This window comes from Nannobrachium achirus (genome assembly GCF_963921795.1).
Source record: "Nannobrachium achirus genome assembly, chromosome: 4".
NCBI lineage: Eukaryota > Metazoa > Chordata > Actinopteri > Myctophiformes > Myctophidae > Nannobrachium > Nannobrachium achirus.
In genome coordinates, this window is record NC_137813.1 from 66,933,977 (window position 1) to 66,953,166 (window position 19,190).

General features: G+C 42.5%; 1 protein-coding gene across 1 annotated transcript in view; it reads right to left on the reverse strand.

Annotated features, from left to right (window-relative positions):
* Nucleotides 1-356: 356 nt before the first annotated feature.
* LOC308283144 (fibronectin type III domain-containing protein 7-like) overlaps nt 357-19,190 on the reverse strand; it is a gene marked incomplete at both ends in the record, with an annotated part of 28,756 nt that continues 9,922 nt past the window's right edge. Inside the window, 6 exons of the mRNA XM_080723525.1 lie at nt 357-388; nt 1,002-1,262; nt 1,876-2,130; nt 4,733-4,942; nt 5,708-5,965; nt 6,911-7,165. Coding sequence (XP_080579651.1) covers nt 357-388; nt 1,002-1,262; nt 1,876-2,130; nt 4,733-4,942; nt 5,708-5,965; nt 6,911-7,165 — 1,271 coding nt within the window. The remainder of the gene's footprint in view (nt 389-1,001; nt 1,263-1,875; nt 2,131-4,732; nt 4,943-5,707; nt 5,966-6,910; nt 7,166-19,190) is intronic.

The following is a 19,190-nucleotide window of genomic DNA, read 5'->3' on the forward strand; positions in this document are numbered from 1 at the left end:
TTAGTTGTACATTTCTGTTTACCAATTAGCGAAAGCACTAACACATTGTTGTTGCGGCCAGTATAGGGACACATGTGGCCAGCAGAGGGACACATGTACTCTCAAGTAACAGGGGGATATTGTACAGTGTTTGGTATAACAATGGCTTTCATAAGTAGCTACACAGTAAAATCATCAGTGTTATTTCAACCATTTGGTTACGTATTGCACTCAGTTTAACACTGAGGGACGTACTGTGTACACTACAGTATGCTACTGTAAGAATGTGTCATTTGATATAACTATAATTCTGCCAGTTTCTTTTGCTAATAAAATGAAAGTGAGTGGCGTGTGAATGCCATTGTACTTACCACTCTCTAGTTAACACTTCTCTTTCCTCGGTAAATCACTGGAGGAAAACACATTTAAGTGACATTAGAGACAAAATTGTATTGAAAGATTTCAGTTGGTTATGAATAATTATGTTACTTTTCTATTCATAGCCTAGGCTGCATAATATGACTCCTAGTCATTATGGAACTGTTCCATCTCTTAATGTAAAGCAACACAAAAAAATACATATTGGACTTCCTATCAGGAAGCACACAGACAGTGTTGTCTGTCTCACTGCACTGGCTGCCAATATGATGTGATGCTATTTTTATATAATATTCAAAGTGCCAATAATATACAGTACTCACCCATTCCTACATTGCTCCCCGAGCAAGTTACTGAAAAAAGACACAAGAATGCAAAGTCAACCAAAAGCAATCATGATGTTAATTATGTATTTCAATATTCATTGGAAATACATTATACTGTAGCCATATCTCCACTTAATTTATTTTGTACTGTCTATGATTATAATAAATGTTATGTAAGCATTACTTTATATTACTTTTTTCATAATGTTTAGATCGAGTAACCAAACTCAATCAACACTCAACACTCAATCAATTCAGAACAACATTCCAGTGCAGTGTCCCTTACACTGGAAATTGAGAAGTGACCTGCTGCAGTACCTGAATACATCCTCTGGGGGCAGAAGTGGACCTTGTCGCCTGCTGGCATGACTGGAGCTACTGTTACATGGTAGACGTCTCCACACTGCACACTGCTGATGTCACAGCTGTTTTCCCCAGCAGGGGGGGTGCAGGTGTAGTTGGCACTGCCTGACATATCTACTGTGTAGTTGTAGTTGCCGCCAGGAGAAGAATGCCAGTACACCCGCAGTGCGCTGTTGGCCAGTCTGTATAGCTTTATGCCCGATGGACAGCAGGCACCTGTAAGGGACAACAATGTCTCTTAAGTCATACATCTAATAGTGATCTTATTAAAGCTGCAATTCACGGTTTATGTAGGGATTTCAATCTGGGTGTCCCGCGCAGAAAGCCTGTTTTTGGGCAGGTGTGATATTACACTTTGAGCTTCATGCAATACCTCTTGGCAACCAGTAGTGGCCCTCGACCTTAGGATTTGTATTTCTCAGTAGAAGAGCAGTCTAGTCATTTTGTATTACCATACACTACCATACAGATTGTAAAAAGAAAAACGATTTTAAGTTATGGATTGCTTATTTAAAACACACTCAGGAAGATTTCACTGTGGACCTTTGTGCACTGTACTATAGACAAAATAGTCGTAGGCTTTAAGGGACCTCTTTGATTTTGTCACAAGTTATTCCTTGTAAGCAAACTAATTAAATTGTTTGAGGGAAGTTCTATCTCCGTTAGCAGAGACGTCAGCCTGAACTATCTATTTATTGGGACCGGGCAATTAAAAGGTCTAATGTCTGATTAACCACTTAACCCTGTATTATACAGTACTTCATTGTACAATGGTAGTCTGCAAAACAGTGAAAATAAACGATTTTCAGTGACAGAAATGTCAACTCACTGGATGAGAAGCCCTTATAGGTGCACACAGACGTGTGGCCCGTGCGGCTGTAGGCCTCCATGCCCACGGTGTAGTTGGTGCCACAGGTGATGCATCCCATGAGACAGTGGTAGTCCAGGGTGTGACAGCGGGCATGGCCCCGCAACGACGTCAGAGAGGTGAGGAACGACGCTGCCCCTCTGGCGTAAGACCACGTGACGTTGCTCATCGCCATGGTCACCTGTTCCACGGTCAGGTTTACTGGGCAACATGGCGCTGGTAAGGGAAGAGAGTGGAACAGTCAGTCAGTACAGAGTGCAGTGTTTTTGTTGAAGCGGTGAAAGCCGCTTCCAAGGAGTGGCTTTGTGTGTCCCGTACATGTCCATATATGGTCATTCCAGTCCAGAATGAACAGGCTTTGTCTGTCCCGTACATGTCCCGTGCATGCAGAATTGAGGATTGGTCAAGCTTCACATGACAATTTGGCCCTCCAGCAGTAGCCTGATTTCAAGACTCTACGCTGGAGCTTAAGAGTCTGAGCCTGTCTGCATACTATTTGATTGAAAAGGGGAGGGGATTTCAAATTTGAAATTCCCAATCACAAGCGATCTGGTGGGAGGGGTTGTGTTTGACTTTTGCACACAAAACAATCCCTCCTCCCCCTCCCCTCAATGACATGCACCCAACAGGTCACTGTCTTTGATGTTTCACTGATTAGAGAGAATCACTAACGAGCTATTCGACACTTGTATGGCTCAATCAATGACTGCCCTTTTGAAGTTCAAAGGGAGCAATTAAGAACTCTGGTGAGCCACGCAGCCACCCCTCCCTCCACTGTTTCTGTTGATTTTCACCCCACCCCCCCTCTCTCTTGCTTTGAATTCATTGGTCGGTTTCGCTCGGTTTGAGAGGTTTTCGTTAGCAAGAGCCACGTCATATGACACATCCAGACCAAGAGATGCAGTTCACTCAGAGAGTGGGCGGGTCTATTGGCTGGAGCCAGGCTACTCCAGCAGGGACGTGCTGGCCATTGGGAAAAGCGGGACAACTCCCGAACGGCCGGTTCATTCCCGGATGGTCCAGGCCGGCCATTAGGAAAAAAATACAAATAAAATGTCGGCCTCCGTTCCATTTTGGGGGCTGGGCGGCCAACAAAGTAAATCGTCACTGTCGGGCAGAAACCTTGTATCTCCAAGTTTCAAATTTGTAATTCTTTTCCGCAAAGTAAAGCCCTGCTTCATCATACAAGGCCGTTGCACAAAAGTAGTGAAAAACAGCAGATCTACAAGCACACAACGCCTCACGGTGCGAGGCGTTGTGTGCTTGTAGATCGGCTGTTTTCACTAGTTTAAATACTTTTTTAAATGATAAATACAAAACAAATGGTTTTGGACATCCCACCCGACAACGAAAAAATATAACTCATTTAATTGGCCCACTGGCTTGTCACTTGTCATGATCTGAAATGGCAAATCTTTGAGTAGCAGCAGCGCTATAGAGAGAGATCTCTCTCTATAGCGCGCAATGAGGGCCTCTCCAACTCTTTTTCCCGGGCTCAGGGCCGTAGCGCGCCTAATCGGCGCTCTAGGCGAGCTCTCTCGAATGCGCCCCCCCATTCCCGCGCGCGCAAAGCGCGCGCGCGATTTTTGCGGGTTTTGCCGTGAATTTAGTCGGTTTTGGGCTGGTTTGGGTCCACTCCCTCCATTTCGGCGCCCCCTTGGCGCCCCCTCTAGGCTGGCGCTCTAGGCGACCGCCTTGTCCGCCTATAGCTAAAAACGGCCCTGCCCGGGCTGAACCAGGGGCCCAGCACGTCCCTGCCCTCCAGATAAAATCATTCATTCATTCAGAATTCATAAAAATATAGAACATAGAAAGTATAGATCTAGAACACAGAATGTATAGATCTAGAACACAGATTTCATAGCTCTAGAACACATAGAATAAAGATTCACCGCTTCACTTCGAACCGAGGTTTGATTTTTCTGTATACAGTATGATGCTTAGACACCCATCTCCATATTATAACCTTTTTTTTAACAGCCTTTTGATCATGGACATGAAACTCAGGAATTGATTAAATACAAAGGCATGATTTTACTGAAATATCCTGTGGCAACTGATATGAACACTGCAAAAGCATTCAGAGTCTGGGGTTTGATTTGCATTCAAACTTTTCATCTCTATCTTGAGCTGAACAGATTTGGATGTCTGGTCATTCATTTTTATGACTGGTGGGGATATGTTTTATTCCTGCTTCCAGTCAGACTGCATTTCTTTTAGGGAAATGTAGATTGTCTGATATGCTTGATAGTACTATCATTTAAATGTATGTTACCCACATTATCACTGATGTTAATATTCTGGGACGATGTCAAAATGTTTCAAACTGCCTACATACAATGTTAATTTCTTCAACATACGATGATTCCTGGGGAGCCCTTTTAGTGACAAATGAGATGATCATCATGCTATAGGAAGTCTCTCAGACTCTATAGTCATCTTCGACCGGTTACCTGTTTCCAGATCAATGCTGAAGCTGGGTAAACTGCTTGTAGATCGGCTGTTTTCACTAGTTTAAATACTTTTTTAAATGATAAATACAAAACAAACGGTTTTGGACATCCCACCCGACAACGAAAAAATATAACTCATTTAATTGGCCCACTGGCTTGTCACTTGTCATGATCTGAAATGGCAAATCTTTGAGTAGCAGCAGCGCTATAGAGAGAGATCTCTCTCTATAGCGCGCAATGAGGGCCTCTCCAACTCTTTTTCCCGGGCTCAGGGCCGTAGCGCGCCTAATCGGCGCTCTAGGCGAGCTCTCTCGAATGCGCCCCCCCACTCCCGCGCGCGCAAAGCGCAAAACTGTCGCCGGCACCGTTGCTTGCCATGGCGGTGATCTGAAATTGGGTGCCACATGGCAGGCTGGCGAAGCTGCAGCTGTCTGAGGCGGTTGTGCAGGTGATGGGGGTGGTGGTACCCTGCTGTGCTGCCACGGTGTAGTTGGCAGCACGGTTGTTCGCTGTCCAGCTTACGCTGACGTAGTCTCCTGTCTGGTTCACCTCCAGATCCTGTGGCATGCAGGGAGCTGGGTGGGGAGAGAGGCCAGGATGAGTTACAGCCTGATTTACACCTTGTCCTATTGCCGCGTCGCTCGTTGGAAATCAGCAAGCAGCGCGGTCAAACAATGAAGTGTACATTTGGCATTTGCCTTCATAGTCGACTTTTCAGTGTACATTTGGCATTTGCCTGCAGTGCCTACATAGTCGACTTCTCAGGGTTAATTTCATTCTGAGAGTGTACACAGGTAACCAAATGGACCCGTCTGTGTACACTCTCAGATGTAGCACTGAAGATTTTGTACTCTGTCTTCACACGAAAATGCATCTTAACCCTATATGATGTATGTTTGTGCAGTGTGTGTATGTATGTTATACATTGCTTTTTGGCAATGTGGATTTCTAGGAATTTGCATGCTTTGTTTCAATACATGTGTTTTTGTTATGCATGCGACATACGTAGGTTAGAGTTCTCAAATTCTGCCCGAAACTGACCATACCCGAACCCGACTGACATTTAGGGTAGGGTAGGGCCTAAAATGTATGCTAATTAGTCGGGCCTCGGGCTCAAAGAAAAAATAAAATATTTGTTTTTATTATTTTATTACTATTACTATATGATATATGAGACCCGACCATACCCGACCCGAAAATGTATGCTAACTAGTAGGGCCGGGTAGGGCCTCGGGCCTGCCCAGTTAGGGCCCAGTTAGGGCCAGGCCTTAATTTTCAGGCCCGTTGAGAACTGTAACGTAGGTACGTGTGTACGTGCGTGAATGCGTGCGTGCACATACCCGTGTCCCTGGTACGAGGCTGGCAGGTGCGGTTGCAGCCTCGGATTTCATTGCAGGGTATCACCCGCACATTGTAGGTGCTGTCACACGTCAGGTCAGAGAGGGCACACACGGGTGCTGTGTCGTTGCACACGACGGTCTCGTCACTGTCCACGGCCCTCGTCTCGTACAGCTGTGCCCCGCGCACAGGGCTCCACATGATCTCCAGGGTCTCTGTGCTCACCAGGCTGACGAGCACGTCCTCTGGGCAACAAGGCACTGTGGTACAGAGGAGATTGAACACATGATGAAGTGACGTGAGCTCATTTTATACAGCAGGGTTCCCCAATAGGTGGCCCACGGGCCATTTGCGGCCCGCAGGGTGCTACTGTCTGGCCCGCACCAACCCCAGTAATAATGGTGGTATAAGAGCAGCAACAACACTAGTATATCGTGGTTGTCGGGTGGAAATCTCGTATCTCCAAATTTGTTCGCAAATCATACAAGGCTGTCGCACAAAAGTAGTGAAAACAGCAGGCTGTTTTCACTCGTTTAAATCATTTTTAAAATGATAAATGCAAAACGAACGGTTTTGGACAAACAAGATTTTCTCCCGACAACGACGATATCTGAACTGTCGCTGGAGTAGCGGGAACGCCGGCGTCGCCCCCTGCAATGTTGTGGCCCTCGGCTCGGTACCGTATTCGGCCCTTGGGGACAACTAATTGGGGAACCCTGCCCTACACTCTGCCTGTCTGGTCTTTCGAGTCCAGTAACCTTGGACCCTTGGTTATGGTTGCACAGTACCTGTGGAAAGTGCTCTGCTCTGATCTGGACATTTCCTCACACACACATCCATGCATACATTTACAGACAGGCAAAAGTGTTCAGGAAATGGTCACAATAACATGTAATTATTACTTTTCATTGGTAATATTTATAAAACCCAAATACATACTTAAGCACTTCTACTTTCTACTTTCAATATTTCTGAAAATGAAAATGAAATATGGAGACACAATATTGTTAGACAAAGTAACAATATCTGCTCTAGATCAAAAGCGAATTGCTCAAAAAATAAATAAATAAATAAATAAATAAATATATATATATATATATATATATATATATATATATATGTTAACTCCCAAACTTTTTCCACTATGTTCACTCTTGTTCTCTCCAGAATAGGGTTGAATTGGCAGTGGTTAAACAGTTACTTACAGGTGGTGTAGTTGAGGGTCACTCCCTCGGGACTGCGGCCAGCATCGTTGTAGGCAAACACATTCAACAGGTAGGTGTAGCCACACATACAGGCGAAGTCGCAGCTGGTGCTGTTGGTGGTGCAGTTCACTTCATCTCCGTCATCTCTCTTGATGAAGGCCTTGCACTTGTCAGCATAGGGTGAGCTATTCCATGACAGCATACAGTTTCCTGCCTCTGTCTCCTCGACTGCCAAATTCTCTGGTGGGCAAGGGACTGGGAATACAGAGTAAAGTTTAGTGTTTAGTCAGGGCTGCCAAGTCAGGGCTGCCAAGTCTTGAGCGTGAGAGTCACGCAATTTAGCCTCTTCTCACGCCACACGCCACACATGTCATTTCTCACGCATTTTTACAGCCATCCCACAGACCTCTCCCAAAAGTTGCGGGGGTTTTCTCACTGGTCACCAGCACTTTCGCCTATAACATATTCGCCTACACGCATTTGGTCCTTTCGCCTGGCATTTTCGCCTTGGAGGAGAGTCTTTTCACCTACCTGTCTGAGCCATTTCGCCTACCCTCAATTCTGCTGTCAGACTGTCCATGTTTGCAAATTATCTCTTTGTCATTTAAATATTATAGTGACTGTGACAGTGGTGTCAAGTGAATCTAACAGTTTACTTGACATTTATTATTTACATCACATTTTATTCCTAAAAAATGGCAAAATAGTTTTTTATGCCTGTTGACAGGCAAGGTTGATTCTATAGGCTATTTAGGTGTAGCATATCTTATATAGACCTATATAAGCTAATAGCCTACATATATATTTTGTATAGCCTAATGTTAAAACAATATAGGCCTACAATACTGTTCATTTTACAATACTGTTCAATACTGCACCAAAGAATGTATAGTATCGGGACATGGATTAATTAATTATTTGGGCGCACCTGATTCCAATAGCTCTGTATTTATGTGATTACTATGGAGTGCATAGGATAGCCGTGTGTAGGTTTGACATGTAACACCACTGTCACAGTCACTATAATATTTAAATGACAAAAAGATAATATGAAAACATGGACAGTCTGACAGCAGAATTGAGGGTAGGCGAAATGGCTCAGACAGGTAGGTGAAAAGACTCTCCTCCACGGCAAAAGTGCCCCGCGAAAAGACCTGGCGAAAATGTTATAGGCGATTATGCCTGACACCTTCTCACTCGGTAAAAGTCGCACAGAGAATTCTAAGCGCAGTGAATGCAGCTGCTCTGCTGCTCCACTCTCTCTCCCCTCTACACACACACACATGCAGGCGACGGAGCGAGAGAGAGAGTATGGAAGGCCAAACGTGCAGAAACACCGACTCGGCGTCGCGCGGACAGGGCGTCCCGTCAACACGGCGTAAACAGCGTGCACACGACGTAAATAGCGTGCACACGACGTAAATAGCGTGCACACGCTACTACAAACAGCCCAAAATAAACTAATTAGGGTCCTGCTTAGACTTCCCTATCAGACTCACCTCACCGCTACTCACCAGTTAAGAGTGGGGTGGCTCAGAGTAGTTGACAGAGTACAGCAACTTGCAATGGGCCTGGTGTACAAGATACACTACACCACTATGATACCCAAGTACCTGTCAAAATACTTTATAAACATTAAGGATGTCCATAATTACAACACCAGAGGCAGCGCCACAGATCACTTTCAACCCAGAGTCAAAACCAACAAAGGGTCAAACTCTTTTTTCTGCTATACCACCAAAATGTGGAAAGCCTTACCGAAGGCCACAAAGGAGTGTGGATCACTAGCATCCTTTAAAATTGCCCTGAAAAACCACTTACAGGCAGCAGCCGTTCGCAACTGGTAAAAAAGAATCTAGCCCAACCCTACCCTCCCCTGCCCCTTTGTATATACTGTTTGTTTTGACTTACTGTCTTCTATTTTGTTTTTCTTTACATATCTACTGCATAGTACTGTGTTCTATTTGTCTGTCATTCAATGTTATATGAGATACTTCAATGGTTTCCAGTGGAAATAAGCTTAGTCTTTTCATGGATCTCCTTTTAGTAGACCTTGTACCAGTGAACTGTACCGTCATGAAACTGTACCTTTTCCTATGCAAACTTCTAATAAAGTCTTCAATCAATCAATCAAACGCCTTCAAGACGGATACAGGCCAAAATTGACCAATGATTAAACCAGGACAAAAGGACCACTTGGTGGCAGTGTTTCCCCATTTTGTTCAATGCTCTCAGTCGATACATATAGGCTAAATGAGCTACTATTTAATGTTTTCACCCTTGGAAAGTGGAATTGAGGTAAACAGTGCCAAGAGTCTGTGTTAGTTGAACTTGACCAAGGACCCCCAAACTGACACTTTTTAGCCTGTGGACCCCCATTTAATTTCAAGGACCCTGTCATTATAAGACCATGATGGACCCCCTTGGCATGTATATTTATACAGCCCCTCTGTGGGTGAAGTATAAGAAAGAGAGCTTACGGAAGCTGCAAGTAGCCTACAAGATAAAAACTGTTCTTGTCCTATCTTGTTTATGTAATGTATTGTTTTATACCCTGTGGGCCTTGAGCCTGTAATAAAGTTTATATATATATCTCTGGGACCCATTTTATCTGGGATAAAAATCTGGGACCCACATTTATATAGTAGCCTAAAAGTAATATTAATTTAACTGTTTTACACACCCATAAGGGTCCATTTGGTTCCATCTAGCAGGGGACCCCCTTGGAGATTGGTGATAGGTATATTTAGGTATATTTAAATGGCTTTCAGGCCTTTTTACCTGCTTGCATGCTACTGTAATTGTGGTCTGTAAGTGTAGATAGCATATACTATATATTATATTACACAAGAAAAAACGTTTTCATTGCCTATGGCTATGTATTCTCTTTTCCTTTTTTTTTTCTTTTTTTTTCACGTGACCTGCTGGCTATGAGTACATTGATTCCTGGTGTGACATGTGTGGTTTAGTTCAATTGGTTAGTGCTTTGCCTGCTAATCTGACGACCCGGGTTCGAATCCCGTCCGCTTCCTCCCCCTTTTTTTTTTTTTTTTTTTTCTTTTTAATGTCAATCAAAACCATTATTTATGAAGCAACAAATCGCACTTTAGTGTTAGTTTACAGTTGGTCATAATTATAGGTTAGGCTTAAGGCTTAATAACTTTTATTCTCAATTTATTATTGTTAAATGGTGCACAGTCTGATCTACTATGAGTGAGCTTGTAGATCGGCTATTTTTTGGCAAATAGATTTGGTAGAGAGTGAAAAAAGTATCAAGTAGGTATATTATTGCGACCGTCAAGTCATATACTAGTAATATATTATATTACACAAGAAAAAACGTTTTCATTGCCTATGGCTATGTATTCTCTTTTCCTTTTTTTTTCTTTTTTTTTCACGTGACCTGCTGGCTATGAGTACATTCATTCCACATGTGACACATGTGGTTTAGCTCAATTGGTTAGTGCTTTGCCTGTTAATCTGACGACCTGGGTTCGAATCCTGTCCGCTTCTAACTCCCTTTTTTTTTTTTTTTTTTTTTAATGTCAATCAAAACCATTATTTATGAAGCAACAAATCGCACTTTAGTGTTAGTTTACAGTTGGTCATAATTATAGGTTAGGCTTAAGGCTTAATAACTTTTATTCTCAATTTATTATTGTTAAATGGTGCACTGATCTACTATGAGTGAGCTTGTAGATCGGCTATTTTTTGGCAAATAGATTTGGTAGAGAGTGAAAAAAGTATCAAGTAGGTATATTATTGCGACCGTCAAGTCGCAGCTACTATCAAAACCTCCACCGGCTGTCTGTCCGTCCGTCAGTCAGTCCGTCCGTCCGTCAGTCTGTCTGTCACGTCACGTCACACTTTTGCCCTACTCATATCTCCGCCATCGTTGCCCCTATCCATGTGACATTTCCAAACCCAGAAGAGACCAGAGACGCACACGCGCACACACGCACGCACACGCGCACACAGGCATGCACGCACACACACACATACACACGTCCCCCCCCCACTAGTCCTTTAGAGAGGTGGATTCGATCATTTTAAGATATTTGTACTTGAGTATTTCCAATAGTTTTACTTCTACTACATATACCTCAACCCCTGCATTTACCTCAAGGTGCGCAGGCCTCCACCGCTCAGTTCACACAGGTGTGATTTTTTGCTATTGTTGGTAGTGTAATATTTGTAATATAGTTCAGTAGTGTAATAGCGCAATATGTGTCAATAGTGTAATAATGTAACAGGTTTAATGGTGTAATAGGTGTGATAGTGTAATAAGTCTAATATAGTGTAATAGCGCATTATGTGTAATATTGAAATAAATGTGATAGTGTAGCAGTGTAATAGTGCAATAAGTGTAATAGTGGAATAGTATAATAGTGTAATAGTGTAATAGTGTAAAAGTGTACTAAGTTTAATTGCGACCGTAGGTCGCACTTACTACAGAAAGCTGCTCAAGGTGTCCGTCTGTCCGTCCGTCCGTCCGTCCGTCCGTCCGTCCGTCACACACGTCACACGTCACACTTTTGCCCTGCTCATATCTCAGCAACCGTTGCCCCGATCCATGCCAGATTTTGCACACACACTCCTCACCTGCCAAACTACAACCTCCAAGGACCCCCGGAGCTCCAGGGACCCCCAGCTCCCTCGGGGACCCCCAAGTGTAAAAAATGAGCACATGTGCAAAAATTACCAAATGACCACCCCAACGGGGCTGCTCACGGGGCATTCCCGGGGACCACCCACTCCTGGTGCTCCAGAACGGATGCAAAAGTGGTGGCGCCCCCAGTGGAGGACCCCCTGCCACTGCAGCTCACATAAAATGCCGTAACTCGGGCTAGGAGCGACCGGGAGAGCCGGGGCCGGTACCTATTCGTCCGCCTTGGCGGCGCGGAGACCCCACCCCTCATTTCTCACATGGCCCTCTAGCGCCACCATTAGGCCGATTCAGATTTTGCCCTAAAATCACGAAAATCACTACACAGTATGTCTACACTCATTTCATCAACATGGATCAGGAAGATTTTGGAAAAACACATTTTTGCTCTATTTGTGGAGATAAGTGACCTACGGTCGCTTATCTCCCGATTAGGGAGTCTTACTGGTAGTGTAATAGCGCAATAATATGGTTTAATAGTGTAATAGGTGTGATAGTGTAATAGTGTAATAAGTATAATAGTGTAATAGCACATTACATGTAATAGTGTAATAGTGTAATAGATTTAATAGTATAACAGCACAGGCCAAGAGAGCCCAATACAGCCCAATAGAGTCCTGCACACTTAAGTCCAGCCCAGTCCTGCAGTTTACAGTTTAGGCATTTAGCAGACGCTTTTAATCCAAAGCGACTTACAATAAGCAGATAAAACATCACAATAATAAACAAGATAATATGTCAGTACATCAACAGCAATATAACAGATGCAAATGAATATCTATACAGCATCCCTGTGTTGGATGATCTAAGTGAACGGGTGGGGGTGTGTGGGGGTGTGTACCGGGAGCCAGTGGAGGCTGCGGAGAAGGGGAGAAACATGTGAGAACTTAGGCTGGTTGAAGACCAGTCATGCCGTTGAAGACCAGTCTCATGCCGCGGCATTTTGGAGGCCAGTCCAGCCAAGTGGGAGTATAGACCAGGTACTGAAATGAGGGTAAACACACAACTCCAGCATGAAATGAGTGTAACAAAATATATAGTATTAAGTGTATCTATCTATCTATCTATCTATCTATCTGTCTGTCTGTCTGTCTGTCTGTCTGTCTGTCTGTCTGTCTGTCTGTCTGTCTGTCTGTCTGTCTGTCTGTCTGTCTGTCTGTCTGTCTGTCTAGATATAGAGAGATATCTATTATTATCTAGATCTAGATCTAGATATCTATGTATGTATGTATGTATGTATGTATGTATGTGTGTGTGTGTGTGTGTGTGTGTGTGTGTGTGTGTGTGTGTGTGTGTGTGTGTGTGTGTGTGTGTGTGTGTGTGTGTGTGTGTGTGTGTGTGTGTGTGTGTGTGTGTGTGTGTGTCTGTCTGTCTGTCTGTCTGTCTGTCTGTCTGTCTAGATATAGAGAGATATCTATCTAGATCTAGATCTAGATATCTATGTGTGTGTGTGTGTGTGTGTGTGTGTGTGTGTGTGTGTGTGTGTGTGTGTGTGTGTGTGTGTGTGTGTGTGTGTGTGTCTGTCTGTCTGTCTGTCTGTCTGTCTGTCTGTCTGTCTGTCTGTCTGTCTGTCTGTCTGTCTGTCTGTCTGTCTGTCTGTCTGTCTGTCTGTCTGTCTGTCTGTCTGTCTGTCTATCTAGATATAGAGAGATATCTATATCTATCTATATCTATATCTAGATCTAGATCATCTAGATATCTATCTATGTATGTATGCATGTATGTATGTGTGTGTGTCTGTCTGTCTGTCTGTCTGTCTGTCTGTCTGTCTGTCTGTCTGTCTGTCTGTCTGTCTGTCTGTCTGTCTGTCTGTCTGTCTGTCTGTCTGTCTGTCTGTCTGTCTGTCTGTCTGTCTGTCTGTCTGTCTGTGTGTGCGTGCATGCATGCGTGTGTGGAGGTTATATTATATTATATTAAAGAGGTATTACACTTCTACAGTAGACTATGTCATGTTCTTCTTTCATAGCTTTGACTCAATTACACCCAAAAGCCTATTCCAAGGCACAAAGCTGGACCTCATCATTGCACATAGATTGCACACAAAGAACATTTTGTATATTCTTGATTCTTGATCAGGCGTGGAATTTCATCATTTTAGGGGCAAGGCCACTTGGCCTTTGGGGTTGTCCATTTTTTGAGGGCACAAAGGCCAAATGACAGGGCAGAAAGGCCATCAAATAAAACAAGATGTTATTCCATTTAAATAAGTAATTGAATTTAAGGGTTAAACGTAATATATAGAATATCTGCTATGAAATAAATAGATGGGTATTTATACAGTCTGATGCTCAGCCCTGCACAAATCAAAGATACTGGATTGGTTTAAAAATGGGGACTGAACACGACACTGGTGTCTACATGATGGCAAGACAGAGACAGAGGAGAAAGTGGTACAATCAGCTGGGGCATTAAGGCTACTGTGGCCTCAGGTCATGCCATTGGTTTGAGGGGCACAAGGCCAAACTGAGGGGCAACGGCGGCCATGGCCTTCATACCCTCCATGAAATTCCTGACCTGTTCTTGATAGTTACATTTTACAATTTAAGCTCTTGCAGACACTTTTAATCCTAAAACAGATCTCAACCTAGAGTAGTTTGTATTGTACTTTAACTACATTAACCCTAGCATCACCTATTCTGAGCATGCTGTCTCAATAGGAAAACATTCTGTGAAAATGGAAAGCTCACAAGCTTGTAGATCTGCAATTTTTTTGGCATACAGACTAGGTGTAGACTAGAGGTGCAAAACCCAACAAAAACTTTATTATAACAGTTCAGATAGCTACGTTTGTTTGTTTGTTTGTTTGTTTGTTTGTTTGTTTGTTTGTTTGTTTGATTGATTGATTGATTGATTGATTGATTGATTGATTGATTTTTCTTTATTAATGTGTCATGCTTCTAAGGAAGCCCAGCCCACATGGACTTACTTTTACATTTCATTTAGGCTAACAAAAACCAGTTCACCGACATCACACAAACAATGATCAAACAAATAACCAACTTTAACACTCAAGCTACTATTTGAAAAGCTGAGACTGTCTTCTACTCCAGGCTCTAGTCTAGAAACAAAATGTGCTGTCTTAAAGACTTCATAATTAAACAACTATTCCAACTTCTGTCCATCATCTTCCCAGAACAGCTCAGGTTTTTGTTTTTGCATTACATCAAACAAAGGGACCCTCAAATCATCATATAAGCCTAGGGTACAAAATGAAATTCATTTTCAACATCTTTCAGGTCACATACATTGCATATCCTATTATCTTATGGTACAGCTGAGAACCGCCCCACCTCAGTAGCAAGAGGTAGGATACCAGCTCTCATCTGAGCACACAGTTGCCATGATTATGAATAATTATAAACACCCATTGTGTTTTCTGGTGACTCAAAATGCCATCCTAATATGTGAGCAGGCCGTGTTTTTCGAAAACTTACAATGGGTGTGTATGGGGAGTGGCACTGGAGGAGGAGGGCCTCATAAGATTTACATCAAATATCTAAATATTGAATTAAGCGACTTAAAATCTGTTCAGGGTCTTCATAAAAGCCCGATTAGATTTGTTTTAAAGTGGAATACCCCTTTAAGCACCATGAAACTATAGAAAAGAATATATGGCAAAATAATATTCATATCCATATACCGTATGCAGTCCATGAAGTCTGTAGAGGTTTGACCAGCTATGGAGATCTAAGTGATGGCAGTCGTCTCCATGTATGGATGGGTTTGAGAGTCGTGATCTTGATATGGAGGTGATGATATAGTCAACAGTCTTGTTTGTTGTTGTTCGCACGCACGCACGCACACACACACGCACGCACGCACGCACGCACGCACGCACGCACGCACGCACACACACACACACACACACACACACACACACACACACACACACAGCAACGTATGTCAAAAATAGCAGATTTACAAGCTCACAGCTACTTCATGCTGCACTGCAATCTTGTCCATCTTCTATTTTTGATTTCTTTTTTGTTGAAAATAAAGGTCTTTGAAACATTTTGAATAAATTAGATTTGTTTATTGTACTTTATAACACAGTTATTGTCTGGTCTCTCATATGATAACACGTGAATGTTCACATAATGCCATAAATATGGCATATACAGTACCATGTACATGTATGCATATGGTAATGTACTGAACATTACCATATGTCCTTTTAACAATATATATATAATTCTTTTGAAATGAGACTTTTCTTCCAGTAGAACCTCTGAGTTTTTAACTCCTCAGTGCTTGTTATCAGAGCGTTTTTTTCTTTTTCTTTTCTGCAGTGTTTAACTGGGTTGGCAGCTTTGCAGCAGAAGATGGTAACAGGCTGAATAATAAGGTAATTAAAAAGGCTGTATCCCCCCAAAACTTCTTCTAAAAACATATTTTTCAGGATTCAATTTAAAAAATAGCAAAAAAAAAGAAAAAAAAAAGAGGGGAAAATTCTAATATGGAGATAAGAGGTTTCTGCTCGAGAGCAACCATATATTCTGGCCTTGTGTACAGAATGCTGCTTGTGCAAATGTAGCCTATATATATATATATATATATATATATATATATATATATATATATATATATATATATATATATATTCTACAATTAAAAATAAAGGAATACAATTCTTATAATCTTGTTTATACTTCTTTCCTTCCTCACTACAGCCCAGGATTTGTACCAAACAGTCCAGTGTATGTGCCATCTAGTCCATCTGTGGCCTCAGTGGACTCAGTAAGTATACTGGATGTTCTCATAATCTTTATCTCTGAAAAATAAACATAATGTGGAGTAATATACTCATGATGTAGTGATTTATTATTATAATAATTATTATTATTACCCTTATTATTTTCCTTTGTTAATTTCAGAATGCACATCTCTGACATCCTGCGCACCCTGCTGGATAATTGCATGAGGTCACAGGTCCGGGAAACCTGATCAATGTCACTCGTGACCAAATCTTTGGGTGTGCAACAACACGTGCATTTAAAAGACGTGTCTTTGAACCACTGAAGAGGTTGAGTGTGGTCTTCCTGGACAATGGAGGTGTCGGTGAGGGGGCCATCGATGAAGGAGGACCTACCAGGGAGTTGATGAAGGCTGGATAGGCCGAAACATGTGTTTTTGCCCGCTGTTAATAAAATTATTGGGAGCTGAGAGACTGTGTGGATTCATTCTCCTCTTCTTCAGTTTTTAAAGATAGGGTCATATTTTAGGGTCATAATGTGTCTTTTCCTGTGTTGCCATGAGTGTTTTGAATGAGTGTGATATATATATATATATATATGTATATATATATATATATATAGGACCCCTTAGTTGAGAGAGAGATGAAGCAGGGACCCCCTCGTCGTTTGACAGCACAATCATCAGTGTATTTTGGATTCATGTCCATTTGTTTTCAAATATTCAACCACTTGAACCGTCAGTACTTAATAAACCTGGCCTTTCACTCTGTACTTATTAGTCTGCTCTTTTTCCCCTCTACAAACCTTTGCTGAAAATAGCAGATCTCACAACACCTTGCAGCGTGAAGCGTTGTGAGCTTGTAGATCTGCTATTTTTGGCTAATATATGGAAGTGGTTATTCTGGTTAATATAAAAATTAATTAGGTGTCCGCAAGTTCCGCAACCCACAACCACTGCTTGGGAAACATTGGTTTTATATTATTATTAATAAATAAGTAAGTAACATTGTTTAATGAAGTATGTAAAGCGCTTTCTCACATAATGGAAAATATAAACAGGGGGGTTGGTTTATTATTTTCCCATTTGCAAAACGTGCAAAACATTTGATTGGCTACATCACATATTAATTGCCCTGCCACAGTGGTGCATTGAAAGCCATTTAAATGTACATAGGCCTACATCACCAATGTTTACAATACCTTATTCTTCAGGGAAATTCTACCCCAAGGGGGTCCCCCTGTTAGATGGGTTAGGAACCAAATGGACCCTTATGGGTGTGTAAAACAGAGTTGAATTAACGTTACTTTTTAGGCTTACTATGTGGGTCCCAGATATGTAAATGCCAAGGGGGTCCATGGTCTTATAATGATGGATGTACAACTGTGTGTCCTTGAAATTAAATGGGGGTCCACAGGCTAATAAGTGTCAGTTTGGGGGTCCTTGGTCAAGTGCAACTAACACAGACTCTTGGCACTGTTTACCTCAATTCCACTTTCCAAGGGTGAAAACATTAAATAGTAGCTCATTTAGCCTATATGTATCGACTGAGAGCATTGAACAAAATGGGGAAACACTGCCACCAAGTGGTCCTTTTGTCCTGGTTTAATCATTGGTCAATTTTGGCCTGTATCCGTCTTGACGGCGTGTGCACGCTATTTACGTCGTGTGCACGCTATTTACGTCGTGTGCACGCTGTTTACGCCGTGTTGACGGGACGCCCTGTCCGCGCGACGCCGAGTCGGTGTTTCTGCACGACTGCACGTTTGGCCTTCCATAAGAGAGAGCCCTACAGACGGCGGGTGCTGTGATGCTTTCTCACTTGCGGAGCCGGGGATCGTGCCGCCCCCGCGGTGGAGCAACACGCAGACTCGCTCCGGCTCCGCGAGTAAACGCCGGGCGATATTTCACAAAGATTTTCTTGCCTCCCGCGAGCGCATGCACGAAAGAGCCCACGCGCAATAATTTCATGGGTTACTATATCCACTTGTCTTGAACCCTAATATCCCCATATTCTTAGGAGGGCTTTAGAAGAGATAGGGCGGTTTGCACCAACACTACTACTCTACTAGAGGGAAGAATTCCAGTAGCCCAGTGGTTCTCAACTTGTGGGTCGGGACCCCCAGGGGGATCCCCAAATTATTTTGTGGGTGTTGCCATGATTAATAACTTAATGTGCAACATTGTTTTCTCACTCAACAGTAAACAAACCAACATAAAGTTTAAGTGTATAGAGCGTAGGCCTATCTGCACATTTCTAAAGTGACAATTTAAGGACTTTTTAATAGCTCTAAAATGACAAATTAAACATTGGCCAAATTGTCAAGTATTAGAGGCAGACATTGTGAAAATAGCAGATCTACATGCTCACATGTATCTGCTATTTTCACAGTAGAACCGTGTTATACAAAATGTTGCCTGAACTATTATAGAGTGGAGGGGTCCCCGGTCCCCAGTTAAAACATGATTATTTTGGGTGCAGTCTGAAAGGGTTGAGAACCACTGAAGTACCCTACTAATGAGACTTTTAAATGTTTGATAAATACGCCTACGCAGTGCTGTCAAACAAGTCTATGGAGCTATTTATGACATCTATTAAGATTTGATTTGCAACAGAATTTTTATACAATATGTAGTGGGGGTCCTGCTTCATCTCCCTTTAGCTAAGGGGTCCTTGAAAACATCTTCTTGCCTGCAGTGCCTGCCTGGCAAACAGCCAGTAGCCACAAATCACTATATAAAAATAGAAATGATTGCCCAGGATATATCAGCTGCTATAGTAACAACAACAACAATAATTATTATAATAATTATAATTAATAAGAAATATGTTTAAAATGGGACGTTGGTTTGTCTGGAGCCCTGCAGCAGTGTTCACTGTTCAGCCTGTAGGTTAGCTGCACTTGATCAACCATTCCAGCC